Raw genomic sequence first — 26,421 nt, 5'->3', positions numbered from 1 at the left:
TCTAACAAAATACAAATGTATGGATTTGATTGCCTCCATGCTGTTTGTCACTTACTCGAAGCTCTGTAGAGGAGGAATAGTGCCCCTTTGTATAGTTCATAGCACTGTAGGGCTATGATCAGATTGGATGTTTGAGAGATGCTCCAGTAGTTTTAAAAGGAATTATTCTGGGGAAGTTCTAGGGCCTGTGTTATACAGGTCTGACTAGATGATCACAATGGTCCCTTCTGGCCTTGGAGTCCGAGAGTCTGTGGTTGGTTTATGGGCTCTGTTGCAATATAAATGTTTAATTATATGCAAACTATATTCAAAGAGTATTAAGGTTGCAAAGTCAAGCCCTCTTAAATTAAGAAATGCCAGAACTGAGGCTGCCTGTGCAAACTTAATCTGGTCTCTTTGTGCTCCTTCATTATGATAGATGACGACTGTTTTTTTTCCACAGGACCCCTGCTTTTTCAGTGCAGAGGATGGACATAATAATAATGAAATAATGAGCAGCTAGTCAATTCCCCCCCCCCCCCATTCAGTAGATGGCCCCATGCCTTGTTTACTGCACTCTACTCAAACCTTGCTCGGAAGACTGAATTATTAATTTCCTCATGGATTTTTTTCCATGGTGCTCACCCCATGTTATCAGAGTACTTCGTGAACTATTTTTCACAAATCTCTGTTAGATGAGGGGGTTTTATCCCCATTTTATAGATAGGAAACTGAGGCACAAAGATTTACAGTCAAACATTTCCAGTAATTTTGGGTGAGAGACCTAGAATTTCCTTCTCTTCCCCCTCCCGCCCCGCACCGCGTGTACTTAACATTATAGAGCCAGGGTTCTCAACCTTTTTTCTTTCTGAGCCCCTCCCAACATGCTATTAAAAACTCCATGGCCCTCCTGTGCCTAAGCTTTTTCTGCATATAAAAGCTAGGGCCAGCATTAGGGGATAGCAAGCGGGGCAATTTCCCAGGGGCCCTGCAAAGCTAACTTAATCAAGGTTTGGCTTCAGCCCCAGGGGCAGGGCTCAAGGCCCAGGGCTTTAGCCCCACATGGCAGAGCTTTGGTTTTCTGACCTGGGTCCCAGCGAGTCTAATACTGGCCGTGCTTGGCAGACCCCCTGAAACCTGCTTGTGGCCCCGCAGGAGGGTCCAGACCCCTGGTTGAGAACCACTGTTACAGAGCACTTTCTATAGATTCAGGCACAGGTCTCATTGACTTACAGCTGCAGCTGTGAGCACTCAGCGCTTCTACAATTCAGAGCGTAGGCTCTCAAGTCCAGCACTGTGAAAAGTTTGGCTTAAGTGACTTGCCCAGCATCACACAGGAATGCTATGGTAGAGATAGAATCCAGGTCAGCATGTAACTTTAACCGTCAGAATACTCTCTTCTCTTCTGTGATCACCTGCCTCCTTCACTACATACCTTCCAACTTCCTCAGTAAATGAGGCAGGGACTCTATGGACAACAACCTCCTTTATACAACTGATGCATCCCCAGAGCAGATGCCTCCTGTGCACTGAAAGAGGCTGGGGTCCTGTGGAAAAAGGTGTGTTGTAATTAGACTATTACAATGCATACTGCTACACAAACAACCTTATTGCTGGCATTTCCTAAATTTAAATGTTTGATATTTTTTTTCAACCTTATAGTTCTTTGTATATACAACTACATTCAACTCCCTAGCTCTGAAGCAAACTGAAAAAAACCAAATTCCATTGTATTGCACCATTTTGATACACATGGTTCATCACCAGGGTTGAAGCTTTAGATCCACCTCACAGACCTCTGCCAATTGAGCAAATGGAGTAACAGATAACAGTAGTAGCTTGTCATCTCTTTGTGGAACAGCCCTGGAGGGGGATAAGATACTTTGCCAGTGGCTTTTACAGATATTTGCTAACAACAGAGGAATGGTAAGACTTGGGAATCTTGGCTTCCATGGGAAGTGTGTTGTAGTGGGCATAGACTCTTCTGTCCATTTCCCCAAAGCTTGATCCCTTTTTGTCCTGTCCCATCTTTTCCTCTCCTCTGGCTCCTTGTCCAGCCAGTCCAGTTTTCCCCCTTCATCCATGCTCCTTATCTGTGTCCTTTCCCCACCCCGTTTTCCTTCTCAGCTCTCAGTTCCACTCTCCTCTCCTTCAGTTCCCAGTCTGCCATTTCCCTCCTTGGCTCCAAGTCCTGTCAGCCTCCAGTTCTCATCTCCCCCAGGTTCCTTGTCCCAGTTGTCTTCTACTTCTTCCCACCCCCGGTCTGGCAATTGCAGGCATCCTGAAGGGCAAGGAAACAGCTGCTTAGGTCTAGGCTGGAGCATGCCCAGTGTGGACAGACTATTTGGGGACTGTCCGCTGCAAAGGTCTAGCAAGTTTTCTACTAAGCACGTGAAAACTGCAGGGTTTTTTCCTTTTTATTTCCCCTCCCTCCCCCCCCAAAGGTTGGTAACTTGGTCAAAATTGGGCAGATTTTCAAGAGGCTGGCAATAGGCACATCCTTTGCACAAAAGCAACCCAGTGCCAAATGTCGGGTTCCTGCTCCAAAACATGAGAATGCTATAGCTTCTCAAAGAAAAGATCCTCCTGAATTTAACATGGGAAAACTTTTATTTTTCCTTGTTCACAGGAACAGCTGAACCATTTTGGCTGAAATTTCCCAGAACAATTCAACCTCAAGCAGACACCCGGCATGTAAAATTTCAGCCCAGAGAGTTAATTTGGCCAATTTATAAGCAACTGAAAACACGTCTTATAAACTGTGGGAAAACTTTAACAGGAAGAGCTGCCAGCTGTGCCTACAGCATCAGCAGGCATTTTGTGACTTAACTCTTTTTTTCTTTCCTCCTACAGAGTTGGTGTATTGGAGGACACCTTCACCTGTCTTGGCGTCTTGTGTGCCATCGTATTCTTTCCCATTGGAATTCTGTTTTGTCTTGCTCTGAGGCAACGAAGATGTCCTAACTGTGGGGCAACTTTTGGTTAAGGGATCAACCTGAACAGGCTTATGGAGGCCACATCTATTGTAGTACTTGTTTCTAATGTAAATGTCATGTACAATCATTTTATTTGATTATGCTTCAGACCTGTTTTGTAAAGTGATGAAATTATAGTCTTGCATGTGATAAACTTAGTCAGTTTTATGAGCATGTGCATTGCAAAACATGAAAACCCCCCTTGTTTCCATGTTTAATGGCATCTTTAAACTTAAATAAAACTGTTCCTTTTTGCAATCTTCACAATTTGTGGCAAGGCTGAATCTTGTATCAACATATTCTTTCATGTCAACTGGTTCTGTGTATGCATACTGCCACGATGTACCTTTTGCTTTTTTTTAAAAAAAAAAAAAAAAGTACATCACTAATGTCCTTGGTGTTAATAGGCAGATTAAAAACCATAAACTTTGTATGCATACAAGCATACTAGCTGCAGTGTTGTGAAATTCCAGAGGTTTAAAGTAAGAAATCTAGAAAGTAACGATTCTAACCATAGAAGTGATCTATTGTTCTGGAGACTATTGGGGCAGCTTGGGACTGAGGACCAGCGCAGGTCAACTTTTTTTTTTTTTTTTTTTTTTTTAATTTTGAAAAGGGTGGAAGGAAAGACTAATTCTCACGTCAACTTCTTGCATTTTTCGACCAACTATAAAGCTGGTCCAAACTTCTTGAAGTCTCAAATCATGTTTTTGGATTTTTGTTTGGACTAGCTCTGACCATATGCTCCACAGGATACAGAAGTACTAGAAACTTATTTCAGGAAGGGAAGATGTGTAGAGAGATACTAACCTGCACAAGTTTGGAAAATTATGGGGAAGTTCAAGACCCTATTTAAAAATATGCTGTTGTATTTTCTTACTTCAAAGACCTGAAGTCTCTCGGAATACTTTACAAGAAGTAGAAAAAAGATGAAACAACAAAATAGCAACTGAAGGACTACAAAAAAAAATGTTAGATGTGAGTAACAGAATGGATATTCACAAATATTGAGGTAGAGTAATACAGCAGTAAATAGATCCATTAAGAATGGTATGAAACTAATGGCCCTACTTTTTAGAAATACATAATCTAACCTGTCTAAATCACTAAAAAGACACATTGTCAAAGTTCTGTTATGGTACTTTTCCACAAAGACTTACGTTGATTATGAAATATACATTAAAGCCAACGAACTTGCTTGTACTACGGAAATCCCCCTCCCCACATACACAGGATGAGGTGCAGTACCAGAAGACATGAGGCAAGTGTAGCAATGACTATAATATATATATATATTTTCTAAACAGGAAAGGGGTAACTTACTCTTCTTTATTGCAATAGAATGCACAGAAGAAAATTGGACATGACAATGCAACCATGAAGATGTAAAAACTTGTCTGGCATGATCTGATCTATTTTAATCTCTGAAAAATGGTTGTTTGAGCCAATATCAAATGCTTTCAAGTTACAATCTTGCAATTTTCATTGGCTTGCTAAGTGAGACTGGCAGCTGGACTGAAATAGCTGGGGTAGTAAATGTAAGGTAAAGTGGGGAAAAAGCATCAGGTTATTTAATAACCTCATTTATATGACTGATTTAAAATAAAAACTCTCAAAGTCCTTGATCCATGTCCCTTGAAGACCAATGGAAATGCTCCAACTAATTTCAATAGTCATCTGAAGTTCAGTGGGGAGGAGTAAAAACAGACATAATATCAAGGAAACAAGACAGATTAGAAACATGAGTGGAAAGTAATAGATCAGATTAAATTTAGCTTGTATTTATCTCCTTTTAGTGTATGGAAGAATAATCAATTAAGGGGAAGATAAAACCTGCGAAGAAATGCTGATACTTGTCTGACAACTGCTTTTTGCTATGATATTAAGTAGCATTGCAATTTTTGGACTGCAGAGGCACATCATGGAGTCCCTCTGACAGCACTTTAATATTAAAAGTGTGAATTCCTCATAGCTAAATATGCAGGTCAGGAGGTTGAGGAGGAGCAATAAAATCAGAGCCGGAGACTCATTTTAATCTTTCCTGAATGTCAGATGTACTTTGGCTGAGAAATGGGGGAAGAATTACAACTATAAAAAACAAACACATTAAGATCTCTAATAGAAGTACTTGTACAATGAAGTCTCATGTAGAGTAAGGGGCTAAAATTAAACTTCCTTCAACCGTTTGACAGAATAGACATATCTTGCAGGTACAGGAAGAAGACACAGCAACTCTGGACACTAAGCTAGTGGGCTCTCACAGCCCAGCAAAGAACTAGGGCTACATAAAAATCTTCTAGACCCTTGTCTCAGGGCACAAATTTATTTGAACACAAAACTCAAAGTAACGTATAACAAAGCTACTTCTTTGACCAAACCAGCTGCAGGGCCTCTGAGGCTTTTCCCTTGCACCTCTCTACCATGGAAAAAGGAGGATTCGCCCTTTGCTTTAAACCTCTGCTGAATCATGTGACAGGCAGGTACCTCTTAACCCTTTCCTGGTTGTTTCTTCCTGTCAGACACTGAACACAAGAGTTCACGATACTCTTGAAAGTAACTACAGAAAAATCTTGCATTAGTGGGAATGGAGTTAATGGACCAGATATTAATAGGAGTCTTCTACAAGGATGCATTTTCCAAGGCAGCGGTGCTAATGTCTGAGTGTACTTCATCAAGCTGACTATATGATAGAGCAACTAAAGTTACCCCTATTGTGTTGCTACTTGATAAATATGTAAGCTATTTTAAAAAATGTAGTGGCTAATCAGTACTGTATTTTATTTGGTGCCTGAAATCAGTAAGCTCTGCAGGAGGCACATTCTCTTGCTTATTAACATGCTGTCATTACTTCATGGGTCTGAACATACTGTTGCATCCATAACTTTTTAAGACCGCCAACTGAGTATTAAAACAGATCAGTGAAGATTACTTCCATTAAATTGTTTGGTGTTTTCCTTTTTCTTATATAATTTAACCATTTCTGAGAAACTGACACTGGGAATAGACATGTTCACTAGTCACAAGACTATACTTTATAGAAAGTACTCTGTACTCCACAAATTCCAAAGTGTTTCATAATTAACTAGAGTCTGGTGGCCGTGATTATGCAAGCTCAAACAGTGTGATAATGCTAGAAGAGATGGCCTTTGCCAATACTCTGAGAGGCAGAGTGGTAGCATTGGTCAGGACATCCGTGTTAGTCCCTTCTTTTTGAAAAATTACAGAAGTTATAACTACCCATGGACAGCCATCAGAGATGATGCAGGGCCATCTTTGTACAAAAATACATTTAGTGTTTGGCAAGAGCTTGATTCTTGCCTTCTAGGTCACCTAGCAACCTTCTAGGTCACAGGTGAGTGTCACAGATAAAAGGATAAGGCTGCTTATTAACAAAGCTTTAAAAGGTTCATGTGGGCCAATGGTTTTTCATGTGCTATGACGTATGTGGATTACCATATGGTTAGGAAGTCAGACTCTATGGTCTAATATTGCAGAATTTGGTGCAGGACAGCATCTTTACATCTGCTGAAATATTTGCCAGTTGGCTACTATCCAACACACTAACTAACTTGAACAGACTGACCACTGATCCAGTTCAGTATGGCAGTTTGTGTTCTTTGTTTTACCTTTCTGCCTGTTCCCCTCAGACTTTTCAAATGATTACCTATTTATTTCATAGTTAGATGGCTTTTTATACAAATCTCTTTCCAGATCACTGTACCTGACCTTTTCAAAGTAGAACTGTCATAAAGGGAAGGGTAACCACCTTTCTGTATACAGTGCTATAAAATCCCTCCTGGCCAGAGGCAACATCCTGTTACCTGTAAAGGGTTAAGAAGCTCAGCTAACCTGGCTGGCACCTGACCCAAAGGATCAATAAGGGAACAAGATACTTTCAAATCTTGGGGGGGGGAGGCTTTTGTTTGTGCTCTTTATGTGTTTGTTCTCTCTCTTGGGACTGAGATGCCAGAGAGAAATCCATCTTCTCCAAGTCTCCAATATTGCAACCAGTGTAAGTAAGCCAGACAAGGCAGATAGGTTTATCTTTTGTTTTATGTGAATTTTCCCTGTGTTAAGAGGGAGATTTATTCCTGTTTTCTGTAACTTTAAGGTTTTGCCCAGAGGGGGATCCTCTGTGTTTTGAATCTGAATACCCTGTAAAGTATTTTTCATCCTGATTTTACAGAGGTGATTCTTTTACCTTTTCTTTAATTAAAATTCTTTTTATGAACCTGATTGATTTTTCATTATTCTTAAGATCCAAGGGTTTGAATCTGTGTTCACCTGTACAAATTGGTGAGGATTATTATCAAGCCTTCTCCAGAAAATGGGGTGTAAGGTTTGGGGGGATATTTTGGGGAAAGACGTCTCCAAGTGGTCTCTCCCTGTTTTTTGTTTAAAACGCTTGGTGGTGGCAGTATACTGTTCAAGGACAAGGCAAAGTTTGTACCTTGGGGAAGTTTTTAACCTAAGCTGGTAAGTATAAGCTTAGGGGGATCTTTCATGCGAGTCCCCACTTCCGTACCCTGGAGTTCAGAGTGGGGAAGGAACCTTGACAAGATCAATATCCATGAGTACAAATCCACAATCTAACATTTCTATAGGGCTTTTAATGCTTAAGGATTGCAAAACACTTTACAAACTAGATACAAGAATTACTTTACCTAACTCTGAAATTTTGGCTATTTACAGAAACAATACATACCAATTTCTCCAAGGGAGTGACTAAACATGGTAGCCAAGTGATACAAGACTAAAGTAGGAACACAAAGCAAAATGTATTACTTCGTTTGAACTGGACTAGTACTCTCATGCAGATTTCCCTACTCTTGCAAAACATACAATGGGATTTTAATGATCAAAAGTAGTCAAATCTGTGAAATGGCACCTTGACAGTATGGTGCTGCTTAGAACTGTGGTGGATCACTGGGTTAACAGAGTTAGAGTGAAACAGACCATTTAGTAGGTGGCTACTGACCTTTGGCACCAGGGTTTTTCCGTGGTCAATATTTACCGGAAATGAGAAGGCCCAACTCTGCCTCTTTTAGGAGATTAGACTTTGAAGCAGTAGGGTGATAGGCACGGATGAGGATTTAGGGGTTCAAAGTATCAGTATCACCATAATTAGAACTCAGTTTTCTGTGGTCAGACCACCAAGCCTGTAACATTATTATGTATAGCCATATAATAATACCCCTTTAAATACAATGTTCAGAATAATCCTGCAGTTGCAGGGGGATGGACAAGATAACTAAATTTCTTCCATTTTGAATTTCTGTGACTTGAAGGTGCACTGTCTATTTAGTTGTAGGCAACAAAATGTTTACTTATATTACTAGAATAGTACCATATTGCAAATGGGTATTTTTCCACACTTTAAATAGTTATTTCATGAAAACAATAATACTCCTTTTTCAGAGTAGAACATTACTGAACTAAAAATCAGACTTTGTATAATTTTAGTAGCTTTATACTGATACTTCAGATAAATAATTTGTATTTTAACGTCAAGCAAAGCGTACTACATTTGTCTAAGCTCTTAGAGGATAAATATTTATTTATTTATAACCTAAGGCATTATCTTAAACAAAACAATGCAATACATAATCATGTTATACAGTCAAACTTCTACTCTTATTAAGGCAACAGTTGCATTGTTCCTTTTATTAAAAAGTGCAGTTTTTTTTTATATATCTACTAAACCATATATGCAGACTTAAACACAAACTTATCCGTGGTATTTTCCATACAACAGATAGAGAGCATTTTGATAAAATATTAAGTATGCAGGTAAATACAGTATTCAAACTTCCCCCAGACTTTCACAACTTTCTTCCTAAAAAAGGCATGTAGTGTAAAATCAAGCTAAAGTTCTCAAAACATTTTAACCCAGGGCAATTATCTCATTTAGAATGCAGATGGATTGTTTTAAAATCAGAAATCCACTTCAATATTCTCCTACTGTACACTAGTTACATTTAAATAAACAGCCTTTGTAAATCATATTGCTAAACATCATGTTTACAGGGAGTAAAAATATTTTCATGAATGTTATATTCATCGAATTATTGGTGCTGATCTGTCATTTGTTACTGTTGGTCGAAGTTTCACTGTGGTAAAAGGATTTTCTCCGCTGTGAAATGAAATATAAAATTACTACAGGTGTGAGGGCAAGACAAGGTATATGAGTAGCATGACTAAAAAGTAACTCTCATAAGCTACCATTCAGTAAAACACTTAAGTATGTACTTGTGCTTATGTGTTTTACTGAACAGGGATGGATTTAAGTATATGCTTGAGTACTTGGTTGCATGGAGGCTATCATCTGCATGCACTTGTTTCAGGGAGCTATTTGGATTTTTTTCCCAAGGTTGAATTTTTAGTAAACAAATTTTTATCTATTCAAAATACACTAGGAATTAAATGCTGCAGTAAAATGGTATTGTGCAACAATTTAAGACTAAAATTTACATTTCCTTCTCTGCACTGACCCTTACGTGAAGAATAAAATGAGTGTTTCAACTACAAGACACTTTGCAATTATTTTTCACTTAACTAGAATGAAAAATATTTTTATGGGTTCAATTTGAGGGCTCTTAACAGAGCAAACTCTTTTTCATCTGTGTAGCCCAAGAAGCTTTCACTTTCCATATTTGGGACTTCCTTAAAACTGGTTGAAGCAGGAGTGATGTTCTCATTGCTTTTTCTTTCCAATCTTTTGTTTCTTCTGTTTAACCCCAAACTAGGAGCTTGACTCTGCTACCTTTCATGTAAGGGGAAAAATCCCATTGGCTTCATTGGGGCTAATTTCCCGCAGAAGGCCCAACCCACTGTGCTGGGGGGGGGTAATATGGCTACACCTCAAAGATTCTCAGGGTATGTCTACACTACAATTAAAAACCTGTGGCTGGCCTGTGCCAGCTGATGCAGGCTTATGCTAAGGTGCTGTTTAATTGCAGTGTAGATGTTCAGACTTGTGCTGGAGCCCGGGTTCTAGGACCCTGTTATGTGGGAGGACCCCACAGTGTTTTTAATTGCAGTGTAGACATGCCCTCAGAATCCTCATAAGGGATCATTAGCCTGCTCCTAAGTGAAAGCCTGGTTTGTAATGTGTGCCATGCTATTTTACTGCTGCCCAGTAGGGGAAACTGCAAAATGGACATCTATTTTCTTTTTAAGATAACGACCAACTACTACTGCATTAACCTGTTATTTTAACATTTGTTTTATTTAATTAAATTATAAGCTGAACAAAACATACCTTAGGAAAGGTGGTTTTATAATGCCATTTATAACAGGTTTCTGCAAAGGAAAGAAAGGCTATTATCAGTGTTAAACAATTTACCATATCAATTCTGAAAATTGTTTAGAAAGATAAGCTACCTGCTTGCAGTTGTTTGATAGTCAAGAATAATTTTATATTTAAACAAATTAAGTATTCCCAACATTCACCATTCCACATTATTTGGCTGCACAATGAAATACTCAGCCAACAGGAAGGGACAATAGCAGTTCAAATAGAGAGGGGTACGGAGAAGAAAAAACAGTAAGATCAATGCTTGAATATCAAACTTAGAACATTAAATAAAAAAGTCGAATACATGATGGAGACCTGCAGAGATCTTCACCCTATTACATTTGAAAACCACAGAAGAGTAAGGTCTGCACGGGTTACCTGCATGTAATTGCTAGTTGAGCATATTATAGATCAAATCAGAAGTTATAAAAACACATTGGAACAAAAAAACATTAACCAAGTAAAAGAAGATTCTAAAATAGGTTGGGAGAAATCTATTCATCTGACAGGTTAAGAATCCCAAGATGCTATATCTATCTATTGCAGCATATTACAATTCATTCCTCTAAATTTATGAGCCTCCTTACTTGCAGCAGTCATTAACATAACACACAATTTGTAAAATGCTAGTGATTACAATAAGACACCAATGCATGAATGGCTGGTCTGGACCGGCTCAGTTGTAAAAATGCAAATGCATATTTTAAATGTTATTTCTATAAACAGGATGTAATTGATATATCTGCTTGATACATTGTGAAATCATGTAAAACGTAAAGACATCACCCAATTTAACTGCAGGTTTGAAATTAAAAACAGTAGGGCACCGATTCTGATCTGTTTTATACTAGTTGCACTCTAGTCTATCTGTATTTACTTCAGTGTAGCTACTGCAGAGTTACAGTGGATTGAGTTCAAAATCAGACCCTTCCAATACGCTTTTGCACTGAAAAAAATATCATTTTTACATGGCTCTGTGCTTTCTCCACTATCTGTAGTAGTGTGATACAATAAAAAGGAATAGCCATATCTTTACCATTTCATTACTATTAACAGTCACATATTTAAATATGAGACAAATATTACTGTATGGCTAAAATTATTATCTGGTACTGTACATTACTTTTCCTCCTGAAATCCATATTCAGTTGTGAAGTTCAGATAATTACCCAAAAGATGGCAGTGTTGCACTGCCATAATGTTATTACAATAGTCAGTTTTACAGCTGAGATAAGGAAAGCTATCATAGCAGTGACATTTCAGACACAAATCTGCAATGTTTTCTTGAGGCCATTAAACTCAAGTTTAGTTCCCCTTTATACTGCCTATTAGGGAGAAAAAATATACTAAATCAACTGTATAAGTCAATGCATAAATCAGTTCAATAAATTTACACTGCAGAATAAACAATCATATTGCTTTTAACAGTTGTCAACAGAAGAATGAAAGAGCAGTTCAAAGATGATGAAAAATTGCAGTTACTAATATGAAAAATTACTGTTTTATATTTGAATATACACATACACTTGAATAAAATTATAGGAATACATGATTGTCAACCAGTCATCATTTGGTTTACACTAAGCATTTCCTTTTCATGGCTATTCTAGGTGTTTAATTTTTTAAGTATACAACAGTTAGAAAGAAAACAGATTTATTTGGGCATAAGCTTTCGTGGGTAAAAACCCACTTCTTCAGATGAATGCAGTGAAAATACAGATGCAGGCATAAATATACTGACACATGAAGAGAAGGGAGTTACCTTACAACTGAAGATCCAGTGTTGACAAGGCCAATTCAGTCAGGGTGGATGTGGTCCACTCCCAATAACTGAATAGGAGGTGTCAATACCAAGAGAGGAAAAATTGCTTTTGTAGAGACCTAGCCACTTCCAGTCCCATTCAAGCCCAAATTAATGGTGTTAAATTTGCAAATGAATTGTTTAGCAATGCTGTAGCTCTGCAGTTTCTCTTTGAAGTCTAGTTTTTGAAAGTTTTTTCTGTTGAAGTATGGCTACTTTTAAATCTGTTATAGAATGTCCAGGGAGATTGAAGTGTTCTCCTACTGGCTTTTGTATGTTACCATTCCTGATCTCTGATTTGTGTCCATTTATTCTTTTATGTAGAGACTGTCCGGTTTGGCCAATATACATGGCAGAGGGGCATTGCTGGCACATGATGGCATATATCACATTAGAAGATGTGCAGGTGAACGAGCCCCTGATGGTGTGGCTTGTGTTTGGGTCCTCTGATGGTGTCGCTGGAGTAGATATGGAGACAGAGTAGGCAACGGGATTGTTACAGGGATTGGTTCTTGGATTAGTGTTTCTGTGGTGTGGTTGCTGGTGAGTAGTAGCTTCAAGTTGGGGGGCGGTCTGTAAGCAAGGTCTGGCCTGCCTCCCAAGGTCTGTGAGAGTTTTCATGAAGTGAAAGTAACTTTCATTGCCTCAGCTTCCAACCAAGAACACAGAAGCAAAACCCCAATCCTTAAACCACTAAGCTATCCACTTGTAAGTCAAAATACTTCAATGAGTTAAACTGTGCTTCAGTATAAATTGCATACCGTTGTATATTGTTCCATTTGAACACTAACTGAATATTGCGGAACATTCTAGATCAGCCTGGTGTTACATGGAACCAGTTTCCATGGCTTCACAGGGAAAGGGGTTAAAAAAAATACCTGCCACGGAAGTGGGAGGGACAGGCAATAGGTGCTCTCCTTTTCCCTGAATATGTGCAAGCTCCTCAGTGTGAGCTCCACTTGGTCTGAGTTTTGTGGGTTCTTTTAAGGGAAGGAGTTGGAGTAGGCAAGGGGTATAGAGCAGACATGACTCTCCACAACTGGCTTCCCTTCTAATGTAAGTGGCGGTGATTTCTCTCTACAACTCTATCCCTTCTGGAGTGGAAAGGTCGGGGGCAGCAAGTGGGCATTGCAGAAATGTTGCTGCCAGGCCTTAGGGGCACCCCAGACAGAAGTGATGAAGATCACATCCTCAGGAGCTGTGAAACTCACTTTTCCCTATGTACATTTAGTATCCACACAGTTTGCCTATAGTGCCCCCTCTCCTTTCTAAGAGGCTATAAACCCATCTTTTCCTCTGAGGGGAGCATGCAGCTCTAACTACCCAGGGGGAACATGCCAGAATTTTACAGGTGATTTTGCTCTTCCTCTGGATTTTTCCATGCAATGACAGCACGGGGGACATTATCATTATGTTTATTAATTTTTAAAAAAAATCACCTAAAATGAATGGTCTCTAAAAGTCACAAGAGGTAAATTAACCATATGAAAAACTACACAGCACAATGCTACTGAGACAACTTCACTGATGCAATAATTTAACAGAACTACAGTAAGTCACCTTTCCCTGTCACATGGCAAAGAACTCACTGTACTGCTTGCTTAGCAACTTCCACTGGGCTAATAAATCTTTAAACTATTGCAAACGTGATTATAGTCAAAGGACACGTTGATCTAGTAGGACTCACCAGTGAGCCACAGAATAAATGAACCAATATATAATTCTGACATTATATAATTATTAAGGCTCATTTATTCTTTATCCAAAAATGAAAACTGAAAATGTTTCATAATGTTGGTGCTTTGTTCACATCATCATTTTGGAAGTTCCTAGATACTTTGTCAAATCTTTTTTTAAAACTTTCCCAGTATTTTTTTTAACACAGTACTGTACCATATTTGCTTTTTTTTGGTCTCTGGTGCTTCCTGATTGCATATTTTCAGTTCCAAATGAGGTGTGTGTTGATTGATCAATTCATAATGCTGAGGTTCTACTGTAGTTGATTTACAAATTCACCCAAAGCTAGAATATAAATCTTATTTTTTTGGAAATCCATTTTATGGAGTGTAAGAAGTTTTATTCTCACGGGAGCAAGTTACCCTAGAAAGTCTGCATGGTAGAGAGATCATACAGTTCTATGCAACAGAACTAATTACTTATCATTGTAAGTAAGTAAAACCACTTATTGAAGTATGGCTTCAAACGTAGCTTAGAAAATGGTTTGCTCAGAGCACTCAATGAACAATCTAGATGTTCTCTTTTAGTAAGAAGGCGTCAAGTATGTATGGGCCATAGAATTTATGAATTACTTTTCCTCCTTGAAATATGTAGCAGTTAGTCACATCTTCTGTTCCAAATAAAGAAAATATTTGGCAGGTCAGCAACAACCACCAGTGCAAGTACGCCGGTATACTCTGGTACACCGTACCAGCAAGCTATTTATAGCTGGTACGGAGTACTGGAAAGACACAGCAGCAGCCCCGCTGGAGAAGAGGGCTGGGGGACAGGGCTGGGAGTTCTGCTCCTTTTCCCACTAGGACGGGCAGCAGTGGGGAAAGGAGTAGAACGCCGGCAGCTCCTCCGGCGGCTATACCGCCCGCCCCCAGCCTCGCCTCCTCAGCACTGTCCTCTGGCGGGGCTGCTGCTGAGCCTGTAGTACACAGATGGAGACACAGCTCCATGAAAGGGCAGGGGGTGGGGTTAGAGGTTCTGCTCCTTCCCCCGCTGTGGTTCCTGGGAGAGCCCTGCCCCGGAGTCTCCAGTACAGCAGGAGGACAGGTAACATGGGATGGATCATGGGGAGGGGACAGGGAGAACATGGGGGCCCTGGGCTATGGGTGGGCCAGTGAGTCACATGGAGGGTCACGTCGGGAGATCACACGCCCTCCTTAGTTGGTGGCCCCACCGCGTACCAGTAAGAAATGGATTTTACTTGCACCACTGGCAACAACAGCTGTTTACCACATCTAATAATAAATCCAAAAGCAAACAAAGTAATAGCAACACATACAGAGTTTAACAACAAATGCACTATGGCTATTGGAAGAACATTTACATGTACAATGTTAGGAGCTGTAGCCATGCTCAAGTGAATAAATTGTTATTATGCTCGTTGAAGCAGTGGCATTGGAACAATTTATAGTGGGAGTACTGAAAGCCACTGAAGAAAGCCTGTATATGATGGAAACCACTTCAAGCCTGGGGGTGCTGTCGCACCGCCATCACTCCTGCATTGAAGGAATGGTCATGCACCCCAAAAAAGCAACGTTCAACCCTAAAGAAATATGTAAGCCAGGAGAAAGGAGAAGTAATGCTTTGATTTTTTTTTAAATAACTAATTCTGTTTCCCAGTCTGAAAATATGTTTGAAATGTAAACATTAAGATTACACTTAAATGCCTTGTGAGAAGTGACATATAAGCAAACAGATAATGTGTTCAACTATTGTTTTCTATTTAAGGTTGTAGTTCTGGTGGATATACCAGGATCTGTCCCCTATTTTATACCCACATAACAAATTAACATTTGAAAATTAATAAATACATAGGTAGGAGAGTCATGCACAAGTGGATATATATCACATTTTAAAATATTTTATATATAGGTTTTAAAATTCCCTTTTATTAATTGCATATCATAGGCCAGTATTTTAATGTCAAGATCAGTTTCAGTATGTGTATTATAATGAGGCACCATTTGTTTTAAATTTTTCCCTTTATAAATCCATAAATACCATTAAAAGGTGCTTATTCCAAGCTCTAGGCATCTTTGATACATAAAACACAAACCACATCAGAAAAACAAAACCAGCAGCAAATGCCACCATGTACTGGCAATAATCAGTTAGCCCTTTAACAGCAATTAAAAAAAAAATCCCTACCCTCAAAAAAAGCACTATTTTAGACCAAAGACTCTGCTGCTGCTACCGTGACTACACTGCTATCTCGATGAGAGCTAGCGCAAGAATACATACACAACCGGGGGAATCACTCCCCAGCTCATAGCATAGCCTTTGCGAGACTTTTCATGGGAAGTATTGAATTATTTATCAAACATTCTCATTTGGTAGGGAATCCTTGAGTTTCTGCATCTGCAAGTGATATATATTTTGGCTTGTCACTACAAGTAATTCTTCTTATGCATGTGTGGATATTCTTGTGGAACTCCAAAGCAAGACAACAGAGGATCAAAGGGAAGTTCACTGCATTGGAAACTATATGCAGTAAGAGAGGACATTTCCAGGAGACCTAGCTAGCTGAACTTCTGGCAAATCTTTAGATTCTTTAAAGGAATCAGTCATTTACTGTAGGTCATGTGTTTTATTTAAAAAAAATCATCAAAATTTGGATTAGCATGTTATGACAATTAATTCTTCAAAGAAATATTGTTTCTTCCTCAAGGAGAATTCAGATAAATTTTTCCCCTTCTGGGCATGTAAATCTTCATTATTTCATATGTAAATGCTCCCTCCTTTATTATTTTATTTTTAAAGGAAATAACCCAACTTTCAGATACGTCATCATAACTTGTATTTATAACTGGTTAACGTGTTTTATTTAAATCTTTTTGCCTGAGTTCATATCTTCAAAATAACACTATAACATTTACTTATTATTTATTAAATCACTATTAAAAATAGCATTTACTAGTTCATAAATCTCCAGAAATATTGCTCATTCTCCATGTTTTTGAGATACATGTGGACAGAGAACCACAAATATACATATGCAGACACAAATATATAGGCTAATCTATTTTGTCCAATCTAAAAAGGTGCCTACCACCATTATATCTAAGGACTTGCACATATCTAATTATATTAACAGATTAATTAAAAAAGGAGGGAGAGAGATCTCTTTGATAAAGACTATAGTTTTCTGATGCCACCTGAAAGTCACTGCTCTCAAGTACTATCATATACATATTATTGATCACTAACTGAATATTTTAATATTAATCAAAAAGATGTAACAAACTTTCAGTTTCTGCTTTTCACTTTCCCAGCAGGATGTTCTGAGACTTCCATATTTCACATTGCCACAGTATGAGATTTACAAGGGCATTCTCATTACTAATATAAATGCCAACAGATCACTTAGCAAGCACAAACATGACACCTACAGTGCTAATTAAATGTACTGTAGTTATAAAATATTTAATTCAGTCCTACTAGTTTTCTGTTTATTTCTGGTATAGTAACTAAATGTGAATTCTGTTTATTCATTTGTGACAGAATGGTATGCAATATGGAATTTAAAGAAACTCACTATGGAATTATACACTTATCAAGTTTGGCATCTTACTGTGGTATAGCATCTCAGTTTTAGCAGAGTTTCATCTTCTGCCTTTTGGACTGTTATATTAAAGCAGATTTTTCCCCCCAAAGCATGTATTCTGTTTCAGGAATTTTGGAAACAATGTGCGCAAAATCATTTATCAGAGTTAGGTATACAGCAATCAACATGCATCATTTGTATTCTGATTTAATGGCTAAACTACCAGGCTTACAAATGAATAGGTAAAAAATGCAGTCCATTCAGTCATGCGTGTTTGCAGGATATGGGACTTAATGTGTGTGTCTAAATACTCCCCCTGGCCAGTGTGTAGGATTATTTTATAGACTATGAGCTATATTCTGCTGTCAGTTATTCCACCAAATACCATTTACTTATATGGGGTTGCACAGATCTTTCTGGGGGCAGAATGTGGCACATTACTCTCAATTGCTTGGACTATTATAATTTTAAAATGGCGTAAGTGATGAGTTTTCCATCACCTTCCTTGAGATTTTATTCAAGTGTTTAATATCTTCCAGTGCTGGGAAGTTTTCTCAACATTCAGCCTAAATTTCACTTCCAAAAAATCATCATATTATTCCTAGGTATGCTCCTAAACAATTCCTCTCCCTTCTTAATGTTAGCTTAAAGACAAGGACTGAAATGGAAAAAATGTGGTGTTTCCTAAAAAGGCTTGATCCAGTGTCAACAGAATTCAATAGAAAGCCTCCAATTGACTTCAGTGGCCATTGGATCAGGCCCCCAAGGACACATATTAAGTTTGGCATTGTTATTTTTAGGCCTGTCTGCTATTGATTAGCAATTAAAATAAGATGTCAATTTTTAATGTTTATTACATTGTTATTTTTGAATGTATTAAAAACAATGGGTCTGTCTGTCTATCTAATCTATCTATCCTTTTTACACATGCTAAGAAGCATCTCCACTTTCTGAACTGAAATAACAACACAGAATTGTTTACATTAAATGCTTATTTTGTATTAGCGAGAATCTAAATAAAGAGTAACCAATTTGATAAAATGACAGGGATGCATGACAAAGAGAAACTGGGTATGTCTGTTTTAGAGAAAAGTAGACAAACTTGTAAATGCAGATTAGAGGAGGTACTGTATAACAATAGTGAGAAGTAAATATTACTTCAGGTGGTTAAAGGTAGTTTAATAAGTAGTAGCCTGAGCTTCTAAAGGAAAGCATTTAAATTAGACATCAGGAAAAATAATTCTTACAGTGGGGACAGTTTGGCAAAAAAAAAAAAATTTTTTTTTGTCGAGAGCAATTGCTGAGACTTTGACACCAGGGGTTTGTGATGGGGGCAGTTGTTGTTAATGTAAGCTGTGGGCTCAATCAGCCTCACCAGGCTACACCTGCAGTGTGTGTGTGTGGGGAAATTAAAAAGGCTGAACGTGGCAGATCTCTGGCTTTCTCAATAAGAGAAGCTTGGCTGGAGTCAGGGAGCTGACTGGGACTGCTGGCAGACAGAGCCTCCATGAGGGAAGGTAGGGCTGCTGCTGGGAGTCCAAGGTTCTTGGGAAGGAAAGTAGAAGGAAGTCTGCCCAGGATTCTTGGTACTGGTTAACAGGCCTGCAGGGAACAGGAAGACTCCTGCTGGGACAGGGATTGTCCTGTCAAGGGGGTGGAGCAAACTCTCCTGCAGCAGAACCAGTTGGATGACAGAAAGTTCTAATAAGCTCTGCAGTGAGCCTGTGGAAGAGGTTTGGAGAGGAAGAAGCTGGTACACTTTGATCCTGGGAAGAAGCTATAGCAAAGGCTGGGGAAGAAGGTAGGAAGTGGTCTAGGGAATGGAGTAAGGGGTCTGTGTAGTCAGGCCGTGACTGTTTATTAAAAGGCACAGGACTGGAACCCAGGGGAGAAGGAGGGAGGGAGGGAGGGAGTGGGACTGGGACTGTTGTCCCCACTACTAGCCTACTGAAGAAGGTGCACAGGTCAGGACTACTGAAACTTCTGGATACCAGTGGTCAGGGCTAGTGAGTCCAGAGTTGGACTGAAGGCCCAGTGTAAGGCTGATGGACTATTATTTGTTGAACTATTGGCTTATAACATAAGGCGTGGAACTGTCTGTGACCTGGCTGGAGCGCTGAGTTGCAAGAAGTACCCCACCATGAGACCGCAATGGCTGTCAGCAGGGGGTGCTAAAGGAGGAGTGCTTGCTACACCATGCCCGGACAAAAAAGGTTTGCTGGCTGATGAGGTACATGCATACATGGTGAACAAGAGTAAACAGTACACTGAGCCTGTGAGGAGTTCAGTCAGATGGCCAGACAAATGATAAGGATAGAAAAGAACAGTTGGATCCATATAATTGATTAAATGTAGTGCCATTTTACTCACAGGAGTTGTGCTTTCTGGTCTGGCCACAGTAGTACCTTTAGAAGAATCTACTCTCATATCTGAAGTTGTGCCTGTTTGCAATGATCCCAGATAATCTGGTGGAGGGAGGACAACACCACCTTTATCTGCTAGATTTATAGAACTGATACTTCTGATTGGTGCAGCACTAAAAGGGGGGGAAAAAAAAGCACATAATAGCTTAATTAAAACAACAACTGATACTGGTTTGGGCCCCAGTCCAGCAAAGAACATAAAAACATGTGCCTAGTTTTTAATACACGAGTCGTTCCATTAACTTCGGTGGGACTACTTGTGCTTAAAGTGTTTTAATAGATATGGGTCTTTGGTGAAAGAAGATGGTGTGTAATCAAGGCATATGAGAGAGAACATATAATGTTCAAAAATATTTACAGTATCAATCATATTATTGAACAATAAAACTCTAGGAGAAATTAATTTAAGAAGAAAAATTTATTAGAAATTGTGAACACCTCAACAGAACGTGGTGGGTCTTTGTCTAGCCAGCAGAAAAAAGCAGAAGAGACTCATTTAATGGTTCCTACTGGATTTGGATTATGAGAGAGGAGAAAGGGGGATGGATTTAACTGAGTGGAGCCCAGGGGGAGAACAGGAGGTGACCAGAGTAGACCAACCCATCATGTGCACCAGGGAGGAGAGGGTGTGGAAGACAGGAGGATTTACACCGAGTGCATTCTGGAAGGATTTCTCTCTCTCATCAGTCACCAACAAGCAGCACACGCCCTTCCACCTCTGGGAACAGAGTAGGACTGGGTAACTGGCTGTGTGCATCACTAGGACAAAGAGTTTCTGTAAAGTTTAAAGATCTTTAAGCAGTTCAACAAACCCCATAATATTACCTTCGCACTGGAACATGTACTGTTTCATCACTTGGTTCTTCTAGTAGCTTTGTGTATGATGATGGAAACCATCCTTTCCTGTAAAAAGGGAAAAAATAGACAACCTGATATATTTACTTGAGTATTTATACTTTTAAATTGATGGCACTGTATGGAAGAGCAGGCTCAACAAGGCTGGATGAAGATTGAGCTTTTATGTCTGGCTTTTGGTGATATTGTTTTCAGGGGATTTTGTATATATACTTTTTGTATGACAAATTTGCCTCCATACTAACACTTTCCTGGTTGCTGAACACTTCTCTCAGAATTCCCAATCAATGACAGTAAGCAGGGAAGCAAAAAACTACTTGACAATTTAAATAGACAAAATAGAATAAGATGCATTTGTCCCTCTAATGCTGGAATCAGGTAATACATTGATTGACTTACACTTTAGTAAAGTCATGTTCCCCATAAAGCCATCCATCCTTCTCTTCAGCTATCAGAAGTGTGATGACATCTCCTTGTGCAAAGCTAAGTAATGTCCTGTTAGTTCCAGCAGTATGTGGAAAGATAGTTTTTACTTTCTGCCTTTTCATTATGTTCAGTCCTGTGGCAACAGAAGTTGAATGCGATAAACTGGCATCATCTGAATTATCTGTTAAAAAAAAATCAATGTAAGAATAACCACAGGGTAACCTAGTAAAACAGATACCTAAAAAGAGAAAAGCAGCAGCACCAAAATTTCCACCAAACAGCACTTCCAAACTACCTATTGTCCTGGTTCAATGGTTTCCAATTACAGTAAAATCTTCAAAACTGCCATTTGCAAATAATTAACATTGCCACAATATTCCTTCTGCTAAGTATAGGAAATACTATGGCTAGTCCAATAACTCTAAATTAGTAAATGTAAAACATGTACAGAATGTAATGACCATGACTGGTTTCCTCTAGTGACTGGATGTTGCTAAAGTACACATTGATGAGAAACCTTACATGCTATCATTTCTGGTTCCAGAAGATTTTAACTGTGTTCAGAAACTAGATGTAACAAGAACTCAGCTTCAGTTGAAGTCAGTGAAAGATGCAAGTGTCTGACACCACTGAAAAATCAGGCCATTAATGTGATGACAGGGATGTCTCAAATCTTTGTCAATGACATAACTACTATACATAATAAATGGTTTGTGTGTGTTTGAGCAGAAGAGCCAAGCATTATTTTGATTATCTTGGAGAATTTTGTGCATTCCTTAATTTATGATCTTGCCCTAGGGTTTTTTTTTCTAACAAGCAGAATATAATCTGGAGGTAATGTTTTAACACCACTACAACATATCCAAATCTTGATGGGATTTCCCAAATCTTAATGGGACTTTCCATTTGAGCAGTGAGAAACAATGAAACAGTAGACCCATTTTCCCTTCACACTTGTTTTTCAAAACTACTTTTGGCACCCTTTTTAAACAATGCAATATTTGTTCATTTTTACTACTTGGATGCACTGAAATATCTTCTCAGATTAAGAGAACAAACTAAATTAGAATACTAGCAGTTTCCATTTGGCTTTACAAAATGGCACACCAATATGCCAAAAATGCAAAGTGACAGTCATGTGACTGACTACATACTGTAGTTCATGAGGATGATATTAAAACTTATATCACTTTCATCAGAGAATCAAGAGTTTTAGAGCACTGCACTACTATTTTTCACCATTTTATATTTGGGGAAGTTAAGGCAAAGGAAAGTTAAAGGTGGGATTTCCAAAGACTCTGTTAGCCTAAATCTACTCCCACTGAAGTGAAACATTAAGTGCTTTTGAAAATCCCACTTTGAGTCTTGCTCACAATAAATCAGGAAGTAACTGGCAGAGATTGATAGAGCCCTACAAATCTGCAGATATCCAGTTTATATCTGCAGATATCTGTACCCAGACCATGTTTGTGGATCATGGATTGGATGAGGATACACATTTTGTATCTGTACATGGCTCTAGAGATTACAACAGAATCTAGATCTCTTGACTTGTGCTTTTACCACAAAACATTCTTCCCCCTTCAGTATTTTAATTTTTCTTCTTAGACTGCTACCTACTGCAATATCTTTTGACTAAGAATATCACTAACATTTTGGAAAGACAATTTTTCCTTCCCCTAGAATTTTCCTGCTGGAACTCAAAAGATATATCATATAGTGACTATTTTGGTAGTCAAGACAGCAACACTAATTTCTGACAGATAGCACAGTATGTCATTTGTATTTATTGTACATCGGTAGCAAAACAAAAGTGAAGCCCATTTTCTATATTAAAATAACATTTCAACAAGTAAAAACTCACCTGCTGAATTACTTAATCTTTCCGAAGGAACCTTTGGAACTGCTGGTGGATTGTTAAACATGTCAACTAAAGGACTAGTAAATGCTCTAACTGTAGGAGCAGGGGGCACTCTTCCAACCTACAGACACAAAGTTTTATTAAGATAATGTTATCATAGTAACAAAATGACAGGGACCTCTTAGATTACTTGCAGCACTGAATTCTAAAAGGTAATAGCCAAATATTCTTAAATTATACAAGCTTCAAATTTTGGAAGGTCCTTAGCTGCCCAACTTCTTTGATTGGAAAAAAAAATAAACTTGAAAGAGTCTTCTGCCACTGGACCCACATGGGCGCAAGGACTTTCCCCCACAGAACCAGTTGCAGGACTGGGGCCTAGTTTCTAATGTAAGTATTCCATTCAGTTACATTCTGGTTGCTATATATTTCATCAGATATATAATCGCTATTATCTTTTAAATCATTTAAAAATAGAAACTTAGGCTTCTTTTTAATTCAGAAAAAATACTCTCAAAGTAAATTATAGTACAAGGTGGTGTCCTCTGTTCCAAGTATATTTCAGTATATTATGACTGTTGTATGCTACCAATTTAGTTGAGTTTCATTCAGAAACTCAAGTTTCCAAAAATTATTTTCCCCACAAATAGGGGTCTGAACATGAGAGCCAATGGCTTTTTTCATGGCAACCCAGAATTCACTGGAGTCAATGGGGCTTTGTGTAGATACAAGAATCTACCTGATGCATCTATTTACCGGACTGAGGTTCCAATTTGTAACTCATTCCAGAATCATAATTCAGGTTGTTTGTTATGGCTTTTGAGTCCAAATATTTTTGTACATGAAGAGATCAGGGAAGTCAATACAACCTTGAGAACTTGTAATCAATGCATACCATACTATTTCTCTCTGTCACTGGTGAAGGTTGTGGAGTTCCTGAGATTGGAGTGGAACCAGGCGTCTTCATATCTTCTATCATATTCATAACTTTTTCTGGCACTTTTGTGGCATCACTACACATTTCCTGCCATCCAGGCAATTTGGAGTTAAGTAAATCTGCACACTGTAACCAATAAAAAAAAGTTACATAATATGTATGTTTTTGGTTAAAACAACATTTGAATTGTAAAGGGGCACATTCTGCCTTTAATTACATTAGTGCAAACTCAGTGATGTATATGGGGTTGTACGTCTCAGGGACAACAGAATTTAGCCTAATATAAATACTCTTGCTAGGGAGTCTTTAGATACAAATTTAAAGAAATGCTATGTGATAGAAATAACTGCCCTACTTCAAGACTGAGATATTGGAATATTTATTCTGTCAATCCATAGATCTTTCAATAATATTTGGTTTCCAGTCATAATTTATTACTACAAGAAGTAATAGATTACTAACCGAAAATGCTACATTGAAAACATTTTTCTATTAAATAAATAAAATTTTCATGAGCTACATAATGTATTTTATATTATCTTTATCATTTATGGACCTCATCATACACTAAGGAGATTAGTTTTGCCTCACCTCATTAGGTTCTATGAGTTTTACCTCATCTGATTAGGCCCTATGACTGTTTGCATTCATGCTACCTAAATTTCCAGCCACACTGACCTGTTTATGATAGAAGTGCATGAGCTGAGTTAAACTGCAGTGCTTGTCAACCAGAAAACAGAATCTTCTTTTTTCTTCAAGTAGAGCTTCTCTGCAACCTTCAGCAATAAATCTTTGAATATCACTCTGTCGAGAACTCACAGTTTCCAAATACTAAATAATAATAATTAATAAATTAAGAATGAATTATGCATAGGCTACTCATGAGCTTGACTTTTCTTACACAACTCTACTTATCTAAGCATATCTTGTTCCTTTGTGGAATTATTTTAAGAAATCTAGTAACCTAAATTCCTGTATGTAAAGGAACATGAAACTTTTGCTTTAAATATCTTTTACATTTCAGATAATAATTTATCCTTACTATGCCCACCAAAGTAGACAAAATTGACTGTTTGCCAGTAATCCTCCACATATTAGAAGATAAAAACAAAATCCATTCAGTGCAGTAGCAAAGGGAAAGAACTTCTAGCCTCCACAAAGAACTGAAATAGGTCATAAGATTACTTCAGAGTAGTAGAAAGTGAGCAGAACAAATCAATTTGTGTATTTTTTTTTTTTAAACTTCAGATGTTATCTATTATCTGACTTTTTTTTTTTTAATCCCACAGGTCCTGTCTTTGGGCTCCCATCACTATAGTCCATCAGTGTTTCACAAATATTAACAAACTTATCCTCACAAAACCACTGTGAAGTATGGAACTATCACTACCTCAATTTATGGCTGGGGAACTGAGTCACAGACAGATTGAGACCTGACGAAGGTAATCAAAGAAGTCTATGTTGGAGGCGGGAATAAAACTTTGATCTTCTGAATTCCGGTCTAGTACCTTAACCACAAGACAATCCTTCCTCTACTGAATGTAGGTTATTGCACAAATAACTAGAAACAGTAGCTAAACATTATGTTCAATATACTTGGCTAAAATTTCAACTATTTTATAAAGAAAAAACATTGAAAATAGGAGAGAAAAAAATTAAAAGAATAAGTAACATGAAATGAAGACTGAAGTAAGGAAGTGCAAAAAAACTGCAAATAAACAAATATTTGTGTATATCATTTACATTAAAATTTGTACCATTATTTGAAGCAACAGCACATTCTACGTGTTTACTTTCACAATGTTACTATTTTTTATTTTGCATCAAAACGGCAAGGCTTTTAATAGGATTCTAGGACAGGTAATACTAAGTGATAATATATTATGTTTAGCGTAACACCTTTCAGAATAAAGGTTTCCAAAGCACTTCAAAAACTCCAACTGATATAACAACAACTACACACAGGTCTAACTTCACCCACTCTTGTTACTACAGGCAACTGTTTTTGTACACAAAGGAGTTACAAAGTTTATCTTTCACAAAGATTACCAGGTGATCTTTAACGAACACAAATAGTCAGTCGTAAGTTTTACATTTCCCCTCAAAGATGGTAGCATGATATCCCCCAATAGCATACTGGAACCTCCTTCACCTACTCTGCCACTTGCTGACACCACCTGCTCCACTGGAACTTGTGTAAAGGGGGTGGGGGTTGGAGATAGAATGGCAGAGAGGGAGTTTGTCAGTGGAAGGAAGGGGAGGGATGCGTGATGAAGTGAGGTGCCATTAGTCCTGATTCTCTGCTGGTAGATGGTCTTCTGCCAACAGCATCACTTAAAGCTGTCCCCCTGCAGCTTTGTTATACCAAGGCTAGGCGGAACAGAAGAACGGCCATTCTGGATCAGATCAACAGTCCATTTAGCCCAGTATCCTGTCTTTTGACAGTGGTTAATGCCAGATGCCGCAGAGGGAATGAACAGGTGATCACCAAGTGATCCATCCTGTTGCCCATTCACAGCTTCTGGAACAGAATCAGGGAGCTGTGACTGGCTCTCTGTCAACCCGCCCCTCATTGTGTCTGAACTTGCTTTG

General features: G+C 38.4%; 2 protein-coding genes across 3 annotated transcripts in view; one reads left to right on the top strand and one right to left on the bottom strand.

Annotated features, from left to right (window-relative positions):
* Window positions 1-25,601, top strand: part of BRI3 (brain protein I3) — a 46,113-nt gene extending 20,512 nt beyond the window's left edge. Inside the window, exon 3 of one of the 2 annotated variants that reach the window (XM_038418992.2) lies at window positions 25,119-25,601. In XM_038418992.2, the coding sequence (XP_038274920.1) occupies window positions 25,119-25,200 (82 nt within the window). In that variant the 3' untranslated portion in view covers window positions 25,201-25,601. Of the gene's footprint in view, window positions 1-2,832; window positions 3,219-25,118 lie in introns of those variants that run through there. The other variant, XM_038418991.2, reaches the window with a different exon arrangement.
* The window catches only part of BAIAP2L1 (BAR/IMD domain containing adaptor protein 2 like 1), a 62,868-nt gene continuing 44,962 nt past the window's right edge, over window positions 8,516-26,421 (bottom strand). The window contains exons 7-14 of the mRNA XM_038418989.2: window positions 24,508-24,660; window positions 23,788-23,955; window positions 22,896-23,013; window positions 21,005-21,212; window positions 20,576-20,653; window positions 19,698-19,863; window positions 10,216-10,256; window positions 8,516-9,087 (exon numbers count right to left, since the gene is read on the bottom strand). Coding sequence (XP_038274917.1) covers window positions 9,012-9,087; window positions 10,216-10,256; window positions 19,698-19,863; window positions 20,576-20,653; window positions 21,005-21,212; window positions 22,896-23,013; window positions 23,788-23,955; window positions 24,508-24,660 — 1,008 coding nt within the window. The 3' untranslated portion in view covers window positions 8,516-9,011. The remainder of the gene's footprint in view (window positions 9,088-10,215; window positions 10,257-19,697; window positions 19,864-20,575; window positions 20,654-21,004; window positions 21,213-22,895; window positions 23,014-23,787; window positions 23,956-24,507; window positions 24,661-26,421) is intronic.

The sequence above is a fragment of the Dermochelys coriacea genome, chromosome 10 (assembly GCF_009764565.3).
Source record: "Dermochelys coriacea isolate rDerCor1 chromosome 10, rDerCor1.pri.v4, whole genome shotgun sequence".
NCBI classification, from domain to species: domain Eukaryota; kingdom Metazoa; phylum Chordata; order Testudines; family Dermochelyidae; genus Dermochelys; species Dermochelys coriacea.
The sequence above is the reverse complement of the archived record's forward strand: the minus strand, read 5'-3'. Positions and strand labels throughout refer to the sequence as shown.